The sequence below is a fragment of the Plutella xylostella genome, chromosome 12 (genome assembly GCF_932276165.1).
Source record: "Plutella xylostella chromosome 12, ilPluXylo3.1, whole genome shotgun sequence".
In the NCBI taxonomy this organism is placed as follows: domain Eukaryota; kingdom Metazoa; phylum Arthropoda; class Insecta; order Lepidoptera; family Plutellidae; genus Plutella; species Plutella xylostella.
This window is the reverse complement of record NC_063992.1, coordinates 3130257-3141210: the sequence shown is the minus strand read 5'-3', so window position 1 is coordinate 3141210 and position 10954 is coordinate 3130257. Positions and strand designations below refer to the sequence as shown.

General features: G+C 35.5%; 1 protein-coding gene across 1 annotated transcript; it reads right to left on the bottom strand.

The window, feature by feature from the left end:
• Positions 1–4818: 4818 nt before the first annotated feature.
• Positions 4819–9107, bottom strand: LOC125489299. Its single transcript, XM_048624747.1, has 2 exons — positions 7396–9107; positions 4819–5386 (listed from the first exon to the last, which is right to left on the bottom strand). Exon 1 carries the CDS (start codon positions 9025–9027, stop codon positions 8044–8046), a length of 984 nt encoding a protein of 327 aa, XP_048480704.1. The 5' UTR covers positions 9028–9107; the 3' UTR covers positions 4819–5386; positions 7396–8043.
• Between the last annotated feature and the right edge of the window lie 1847 nt (positions 9108–10954).

Here is a 10954-nt window from a genome sequence, read left to right as displayed (position 1 = left end):
GTCAAACTTACATGTTTGCTTTAATGAAGGCTAAAATTGCAGTTGATTTTACAAATTGCCCCATCATTTTAATCCAATTTTCTATCCTAAGATTCGTAAGTATGCATAAATATTATAATATTCATTACTAGCTTTTGGATGCGAGCGTATTGGAAATAAAAGAACCATAATTATGTCACACTCACTTATGAAACTACAGACCTAAAGTTATGTAGGCATTTACACAAAACATAAAAAATAGGACACCGTCGATTTTAATTTCATTTTTAAAACGTGCTGGATGTCTTTTTTAGATCTTATTTAGATCATACGCACTTTTACCATTAAAATTTTAATTAATTACTGATCCTTGATTGACACAAAAACAAGCCTCATAAAACATTAGCTAACGGTACCTAATCGGTAAATAATTATGATAATCTGACATTCAGCTAAAGAGCAGCCGACATTGCATGTTTATGGCTATTGTTAACTCGCCCAAAGATAAGAAAAATATGACAAATAAATTATTATGTTGCGAGTAATTGAATTTCCACGGAGACTGGCCGGCTCACATTAAAATATAAATAGTAGTCGGCGAGTTATTTACGAGATATTTATTCGATTTTTTACCGAGAACTTCATCGGAGGTAGTACTCGGATAATCGTTGGAAAATTGCACTTCAGTTCGGCTGCGTTCGGTAATTTAATAATGTCAGTTAAAATAGTTAAATGCATTTCACGTCGAGCTAATTCGGGTTGCGCTTACGACATGAGGAATTTTGTATGGAATATGTATATACGTCTATCTAGATCTAGATACGAGTTCTGGGATGGGGATTAAAATCAGGCAAACGTAGCGTGGGACGCCCTCCGCTTGACCATGGCTGGTAATGTCTGGATGGAAGAGGAAGGCAGAGTGTTTGGGTTAGGCCTATGCCAGGCAGTGGGTGATTATAGGCTGATAATTATATGATACATAGATATTTATTTCAGAAAACTCCTGTGCCGATTACTGAGTAAAAAACCGGCCAAGTGCGAGTCGGGCTCGCGCACAAAGGGTTCCGTAGCAGCAAATATAATTTACAGTTAAATCAACCTATCTCAAAAACTATAAGAGATACTTTGATCAAACCAAAAATCGTTGAAAGAGTTAATTAGCATGCATCACCTCTATTTTTTTTAGAATTTTATACCCCGTAGTTATAAAAATAGAGGGGGGGGGACATACTTTTTACGACTTTGAGAGCTGATATCTCAAAAACCGTTCACTTTAAGAAAAATGTTTTTTAGAAAACTTTATATCATTTTAAAAGACCTTTCCATTGATACCCCACACGGGTATGTACATCGAAAAAAAAAATTTCATCCCTCAGTTACATGTATGGGGGGCCCCACCCCCAATTCTTTTTTTTACTATTTAGTGTCATATTTTTGTAGCGGTTCATACAACACATATTCCCATCAAATTTCATCACTGTAGTACTTATAGTTTCCGAGTAAATCGGCTGTGACAGACGGACAGACGGACAGACGGACATGACGAAACTATAAGGGTTCCGTTTTTGCCATTTTGGCTACGGAACCCTAAAAAGGACCTTTACCTCCCCGAGTCTCAGATCCATGAATGGCGCGACAGAAACCCTTATCACTTTAGCGCTTCTGCTCCTCCATGGCACGTGAGGACCATAACTCGATTACCAGCGCCTCGGGGGGGGATTACAGGAACTTCGTTACCCTCCAAGGTGACTGACTTAGGAGGGCTACTCTTGCTTCGAGAAATACGAAGATGTGGAAAGCTGCTGCGCGCCTCTACCTGTCAGTTTTACGCCCGAGTCTTGAGTATGGAAGAAATGCAGCGCTATGCATGCTAAGGTAGATTTAATCAAGTGAGTATCTGGTTGCATTGAGCGTACCATTGCATCAAGAGTGCCCCCCAGGTCTGCGACAGGATTAGCGTCTCAGGAGTCGCGCCATCCCGCCGGCTCACTAATTGTGGCTGCTAATTTTATTATTCATATGTTGACGTTTTCGGCTATGTGAATGGCGCGACTGCCAATCTATGTACCTACATATAGGTGTTTGAGAATGCGGTGCCTCTGTAAACGAGGCCCATATCTGAATTAGGATTAAACGTGGTATAGTTATGTACCTATACCTATGGACAGTCGTCAAACAAGTAGTTTTTACTACAGCATAAAAATATTCTTCTTTGCAATATCCTCAGTTGTCCATTAGACATTACTACATATGAGTACATACCTCTTGTAATAGAACTTCCTAGTTGAACTCATGATTCTTCAGACTTATACACTTCAATCATGCTCCTAATTCATCACTGGAAACTCGAAAATACTTTTAATCAACGCCTAACCTCCAAAAGGCAGGTTACATTTAATTTTTGTGAAAACCAACATTCAGGCGAGGCGAGTACTCTACGAGAGGGTAAACGCACCCGCCCGACACACAAAGCGCTGCACCGCAAACACAAAAGGTACCCTACCTAGGCAGCCTAGGCTACCTAGTAGCTAGGTATCGCAGAACAAAGTTGTAGAGGATGCAATCACAAGTTTAGTAGCGGTACGGTAACTAGCTCTTTACCCCACGCCCGTACTTAGCGTACAGCGTACATAACTCCGCTTTCACCCCATTCCGATGTGCGGGAATTTATAATTACAGTTTCGTAAGAATATCGTCAAGTTTCTGTTCTCAGAAATATGTGTGGTAGTGCACAGTCGGGCGGGTGCATTTTGAGTTTCATTATTAAATCATCGTGTAAGTAGGTGCTTAGTTTGAGGACTGGAAGCATAAAGTTGAGGATTCTAATGTGATTTCAGAATTTGGTTGCATTTTATTTCGTATTATTTTTTATTTCGTTTATTTTCCAAAAACAAATAGGTACATAAAAGTTTACAACAAAAACCTGCCGCTTAAACCACGCAGGGTTTATGTGTGGCAAGTGCAGTCAGAAGTTGTGCATTAAACACTAATAATGGTTGACTATATAAAATTAATGTTGATAATTGTTAGGTACTAATAGCTAATTAGGTATTACAATTACAATTTGAGAGAAAGTACTGTTTCATTATAGTTTTACATTTATTCCTGTTTATTAGTAGACTTTCAAGTGTATCAGTAGGTAGTTCATTTAATATCATTGGTAGTAGGTATTCCCATGTTCTAGAACCGTATACATTCATATACCTTGGTAATTTGTATGTAGACAAGTATGACAAATAACGCAACTGCTTTGGTCGCTCCCGTCTCACCAGTGAATCCATCTTATCACATCCTTCACAGATAATAGACATCTTAAACAAATTAAATACATTTAAAATTTTACAGTAATTAAATAAGTCGCTTTCGATTTTTATGTGATTCTTTCTGGCTGATTTGGGAACTATATGTTTCAATATTCTAATTTGAAGTCTATATATGTTGTCTAAATAGGTTTTATAGGTTCGACCATAACTGCTTATGCCGTAACTTATAATGGATTCTGCTAATGATAAGTACATTAATCTAAGTACGTTAAACGGAATCTTATATTTAAGTATACATATTTTAGATAAAAAGGCTCTAAGCTTGTTGCATACATGATCAATATGTGGTCTCCAGTTGAGGTGTTCGTCGATTATCAACCCTAAGTACATGTGTTGTCTAGTCAGTTCTAAGGAATCACAGATGCAATTTATATGGTTTACATGAAAACATTGGTGAGTGTGAGACTTTATAAGGGGGGTGTATGGTGATTTTAAGTACGGAGAATGTATGTGTAATAGTTTAGTTTTCTGTGAATTAATAACTAAGCCAACGTCGTGTGCCCATTTACATAGTATATTATAGTTATGTTGCATTTGTTCTTGCGCTTTTATTACATCTTTGTTAGCAACCAACAGGCATGTGTCGTCCGCGAATTGATACACTGAACCTTCAGAGAATATATTGCACATGTCGTTTACATACAAAATGTACTCCAAGGGACCAGTTATGGACCCCTGCGCGGCTCCCATCTCAGTAGGATATCTTGTGCTATATTCACCAGCTATTTTTACAGTTGTAAACCTATTTGTGTGATAATTTTTAAATAAATTTAATAGTGGACCCTGTATACCATTTTGTTGAAGCTTTAAAAATAATGTTTCGTAGTTAATTGTGTCAAAAGCTTTACTAAAGTCAATGAAGACAGCGAGTACATGCTCGCGATTGTTCATGCACTCGCTGACCTCATTAGTGAACTTTGATAACAGCTGTGTTGTACTCCGTTTTTTCTGAAAGCCATATTGGTTTTTATTGATTTGACTATTATGAATAAGAAATTTGTTTATTTCATTGCCAAGATATCTTTCGATTATCTTGTCAATACATGGCAATATAGTTATAGGTCTATAGTTATTAACGTCTGAACGAATGCCTTTTTTATATATGGGGCGAATTATACCTAACTTTTGTGAATCTGGAAATAGTGACGTTTTGATGCAAGTATTTATGAGGTGAGTGATGACTGGTGTTATATTTGATTTTATGGATTTTATATCTTTAACCCTAATACCATCAAAGCCTGGGCTTTTCTTGTCGTTCATATGTGTAACTATAGAATATATGACGTCATTACTGGCCATTTTAATTCTCATTGACAAGTCTGGGCTGTTGTTATACGTTTTAGAATCCAGTAACGGTATGTCACAATATGTACAGATTTTTTTAACGTTATTACGAAATTCACAAGCAAAGTCTTCAACCAAAATTGGGATATTATTTTTAAAAGTTTTAATTAGTAAGTCATCTATAGAATCAGTAATTTTACCACTAAGTTTGTTGATAATTTGCCACATTTTTTTGCTGTTATTAAAGTTTTTACATATTTCTTTTTTATAATAATTATTTTTTACATTATTAATATGTTTGTTAGTTTTATTTCTATATAAATTATACAAAATTCTATTGCTAAGATTAGTTTCATCTTTTTTCCATATTGATAAGAGTTCATCCCTTTTCTTACACATATAGGTGATTCTGTCACTTAGCCAGGGAGCTTCATATCTTTTACCTAATTTTATTTTTACAGAGATTTTACTGTTTTCATAAACTTCATCAAATTTTTTTATAATATAGTTCACAATATCATTTGGGTTTTCATACATTAGAGGAATATTCCAATCTACTTTTGTTAATTCGGTTTCAATTTTAGAGCTGTCTAGCTTGGTTATAAATTTATAATTGTTACATGGGGTCTTGGGCATATTATCTACGATTGTGAAACCTGTTATATAATGGTCGGCTAGGGCATTATTGATTACACAGGTGCGAACAGTATTGTTATTGACATTTCTAACAAAAATATGATCGATACATGACTTTGTAATTATGTTTTGTTTCTTCTCCACCCGTGTATACTGAGTTATACCTAACGTGACCATACGTCCCGCTTTGGGCGGGACAGTCCCGCTTTCAAGCTGTGCGTCCCGCTGTCCCCCGCGAGGGCAAAAATGTCCCGCTTTCATAAACTGACCAAACGATCATTTAAATTACCTACATTTTGAAATTTCATTCCATATTTCCTTTCTTTCTTTTAATCACTTGAGGCAACTATTTATCTTCTTATCACTTACTCACATAGACTATAGGGAGTAATATGAGTCCGAGTTCCACCGAAACTCCGCGAGTAACTTCGTTCAGTGACAATCATCAAAGTAATCTGTATTAAATTGTTAAGTAACTTTACTGATTTCTTAATTACAGATGTGCGGGTAATTCCGAAAAATCAAAAATCCGGAAATTTACACTTTTTTACTAATTTTACGTTTTTACACGCACGCTCGGTCCTAGCGCCCTGAGTCAACCCAAGCGAGGTAGAAGATTAAGTTGCCATCAAGGTGAATGGTTCTACGGTTCAAAGTATGACTGCGTTTGGAAGAAATCGGCAAAAATCGGAATTACCCGAAATTCGGCATTACCAACCTGCACCTTATGATGTTTAAGAATTTCGTAGTGTCTGGTATGAGACACCCACCCAAAAATTTCGAAAAACTTTTTTCCGAATTTGAAACACCGAATATGTATGAACCTAATTTACAAAATATTGCAATAACGATTTTTTAATATCAATTTATAAAAATCGAATAGATATAATAATAATCACAAAGGTTTGTTATTACGATTGTTAAATATACAAACGTTAAAAAATACGATTACCTACTTAAATATACGAAAAATAAAATACAGAATTATTATAATCACGAAAATATCAAATCCGGACCAAAAATTTAATAATTCATGATTTTATCAAAAATAAAATGAACGTTTCAAAAACTTAAGAACCAAAACCTAAAGGTGTTAGGTGCACATAGATATCGAAAAACAAAGCGGAGCGCAGCGAAGCAAAAAAATATTAAAATGTTAACTAAGTTACATTCGGGGATTTGTGTTTTCGGAATATTAAAACTTCGGGATTCGTTATTTAAACAATTCGATATAATAAAAAATCGTACATTTAAAACATCGAAATTATAACATTCGAAAAATTTACTTTGGTAATTTTAATACATCTGTTGTTTGAAGTTTCGTTTATCAACTTTTCGTAATTTTCGTTGTTCAGAAACTTAAAACTTAACTAGAACTATGAAATTCATAATTTAAAAAATCGTTGTTTTCATATTCGTAATTCGGATTTATGTAGGGTACCCGTCTGGTATATTTATAAAATTCTAAATATACCAACTTTCAAGATTAAAAACATATAAGATTTTAATTAATTTGTCATACGAACAGACTGAAGAAATTCTTAAAATCATAATTTAAAATATATATTATTATTACTTACTCACATAAATGCATATATTTATCAAAGTATATATTTATTCACCGTATTCATTTTATATTATTACCCCTAATTTATTTTTTTTCTTTTATTGCATGTTTAGAATTAGTTTAGGGTACAATCTACAAACTGACTGACTGACTCAAAAACCTGCCTAACTACCTCTGCGAAATAGTATTAAGTAAATCTTTGTAAAGGTACCCACGATACAAGCTTGCTTAGTGTGGGGCCACTATAATTAATATCAGTTATAAACATAAAATTTGTAAAATTGTAAGGGCAAGGTATATCTTTAATAATTATGTTTTTGTGTTATATGGATAATAAATAATTTTTGAATTTTTGAATTTTGAATTTTTTTTTTTGAATATTAGATAGGTACATAAATATAAAAAAATGGTCATTCCCCATTCATGCATCTCTTTCACATTTCACTCTTTCATCGTAGGGATTGAACTTTCAATTGATGCACTGAGCAAACTGAGCGAAAAAATAAGAAGATAAGAAAGATAATACCTATATGTATTTTTGAGGGATATGAAATTCGGCAGGTGTCCCGCTTTGACAAAAAAAATAAATGGTCACGTTAGTTATACCACACTCTAGACCCTCCCCATACAAGCAATCTAAATATTGTGTTACAAATGTATTTGACTTTTTTAGGTCTATGTTTATATCACCTAACATTACATAGTTTAGATTTTTAGGACACGTTGATATCAAATGACCTAATTCCTTAATAAAGATAGCCTTACTTAAGTCTGGAGGTCTATATACCGCACACAAGTTAATTTTGTAGTTACACTTGGTTGACACTTCACCAGTTATGCACTCAAAACTACGTGAACACGATTTACGTTTTGTAAAGGTTACACTTTTATGGATATACACAATAACACCTCCTCCTTGTCTCGCTCGGCGAAGATTGGCGTGCATCTCGTAGCCCGGCAGCTCAAATAAAGGTTTGCATACCTCGGTGATATTCGCCTCTGTGATCACGATGATATGTATCGTACTTTTACTACTTGATACAATTAGCTCCAGTTGCGCAAAGTTTTTTATAAGGGATCGTATGTTCACGCTCAGTGTATTAAGTAAGTTTGAATTGTCTGATTTTGGTATAAAATCATTCCAACAGTTATAATTAAATTCCTTTATGGATGTGGGTATGTCATCCATTTTTAGTTATGAAATGTTGGCATCTCATTGTACATTTAGATACCTAGTTAAGAAATAGATAGCAATCACTTAGAGAAAACCTCTTTCATTCTCTCCATGTCGCTCTCTGATCTGATGACGTGTGCTTTATCATTCTCGGTTTTTTTTGCCAAGACTACTCCATTCTTTAGCCAAACAAACTTACAAAGGCCTGTCTCTTTTAGGTCCTTCTTAGACTTCCACAGTAAGAAAGCTGTAGTAGGTGTAAGTGACTCACGTATGTAGATGCGGGTACTGTCCTCGCGTCCCAGGTCCCTGCCGGTGATGGATGTGTTCCTGGAGCTCGATAGCCACTGGTCGCGGCATCCTTCGCGCAGAGACACCACTATCGGCGATGGGGGTCCTTGTACGGCCACGTTAGGTCGCATCTTCTTCTTTCTGTATGCTTTTGATGCGTCAGCAGAGCTCAGTTGGAGCTTAGCGCATATCTTGGAGGTTATATCTTGTAGGTTTTCGTTTTCTGATTCACTTACGCCGCAAATTTCAATAAGATTTGACATCTGACGTTGTTCCATTGCGTTTATCTTCTGTTCTAGCACGTCGTTCTTCAGTTTAAGATTTAGATAGGTGTTTTTCATGTCTTTACACTGGTTCTCAACGGTTTTAAGGTTCGATTCGTATCTGGATATTTTTTCTTCGTATTCGTCGATCTTATCGGAGTAATATTGTAGGGTAACCTGCAATTCCGTTCTAACGATTTCTCGAACTTCTCGTCGTATGTCGCTAAGCATTTTCTGTGTGAATTTGTCTTGCGCAGCAGTTGGTATTGACTCACTATCGGTGTTGTCCTCCTCCTCTGCTTCGGGTAGAATGCATGAAAGCCGTTTTGGTTTCACATTCCCCGTGCAAATTCGACATTTCCAATCAATGGAGTCCGTCGCAACCAATGCACTTAGCTGATCTGCGGAAATATTTGCACATTCACAATGTATCCACTTGTTGCACTTACTACATTGTATGCCCGGGCTTTTCTTAGTAACCGCTTTTGTACATTTAAAACATTTAACCATTTTGTTTTTGTTTGTAATTGTTAGCTATCAGCGCGCGTTCGACAGATCGTAACGTTATCTCACTTCCGCGTCAAGCGACTGACTGAGACTACTATAAGTACATAACATGTTTATTCTTGGATCTTAGCTGGTTGGTGACAAATACTAGAGCTATAGACTAGGATTCGTATCCGCGGCGGAAGGATTGGCCAAGTCAGATTAGTGTCTGTCTCTAACCGTATATAGGTATCACTGGTTTGCTTTAAAATACACAAGTACTAAGATTTTAGTAAATATTAAATAATGAATATACTCAATAAAATCAATCGTCAATGCAACGTTGATAATAGTTAACATTAGGATAGTTCTTATAATTATTACTATGGGTAATTTATTACTTAGACTTGATGAATATATTATTAACACACTTGCATAATTATTATAGATTCATACAATAAGTAGATACATAAATACAACACACACATAACCCATTTGAATCCGGAGGCCGCGGGGTACAATAACAAAGGGAGGGACCGGAACAAGCGGATCTAATCCCTTCGATGGAAAACTTAGGATTTGTTCGACGAATCTTAGTTAATTTATAACTGAACATCTTTCAACAGGATGTGGCCGGCCGGGCTGCCGGCCCGAATGTTCTGCTACATACAATATTCACGTGACGGACCAATACCATACGGAGGTATAGTTTCTAAGTTGTTAGAGGGGTGGTATTCTATGAAATTCCAAAAAAAAACATTTTTCGTAATAGGTTAATGGTTAATTGGTAAACCTAATGAATTAAAATGTACCTATGGAGAAGCTGTGTTTTTCTATAATAAAACCTGAATTCTGTTCTGTGTTCCGTTTCTGACAATAATTTAAAAAACCTTTAGTAAGACAATAGATTATTGTAAATAAGAGGATATGTTTCAAATTCAGACATTGCAGAAAAACAGACACTCGTATGGAGTATGTATGCAAGTAATAGTAGGTATGTACTTAGCGGTTCATTTTACATGGCTGAAACTTCAGCGGAATGTATTCCGAAGTTAGATTGAACGAGTGCGCCTCGCCGCCGCCGCCGCCGCTACTGAAATTCAGCCCGAGGGTTTCTTACTCATTTTTCACTGTAGTTTTATAATTTAACTGAAAATTGTAGATTGCTATTACCACTTAAAGTAGGTCAGCAATACCGAATTTTATGAAAGAATCTTTCAGATAATAAACTATTGTATAATTATATTTAAAGAAAGATATAGAGATGCAAGGAAATTAAACAGATATTTAGATACTCAACTTCTGATTGCTTTCAAAGATATTTTTACTGCTACTTACAGAGGAGGCTCGTTTCAAAATACAGATAAGCGAGTAAAAATTACAACTCTCTTTTTTGGATTGGGGTTAAAAAGTTAACCCTTCCTGCGGGGCTGCGGGCGTGGTTGGCCGTTTCCTCTGTTAATAATATTCTCTCACTTAGCGGTATTAAAGATCTGTATCGACCGGATAGACGCTCTATTAGTCCTACTCTATTGTATTAGGCTCTTTCAATTTACCTACTTTCTGCTTTATTGATTTAAATCTATTCTTGGCTAGAGTTTCATTGAATTTTCAGATACGTAAATTACGTGGGTTTTGTACAGGGTTGAATTTCATCAATGGACTTTCTGTCGATGGATCAATGTGCCTGACATACATAGACTTTCACTGTAGCACCGACTATGAAAAAAAAAACTGTAGTTGAGATAGCAACATGTATCCTTCAATTTGTATTTTTACTTTAATTTGTTTTTTTTAGTTAAAGTGGGTGCAGCAATGCACCTCTGCCTACCCCGCAAGGGAGTACATTAGTACAAGGCGTGAGTGCGTGTTTTTTTTTTTTAGTTAAAGTTGTCATAACTCCTTTATTAGTAATTTTTTTTTGCGATATCAGATTTGGGTCTATATGGAA

Coding starts and splice junctions, on each gene's coding strand:
- LOC125489299 (XM_048624747.1), bottom strand. CDS start 9,027: ATGGTTAAATGTTTTAAATGTACAAAAGCGGTTACTAAGAAAAGCCCG.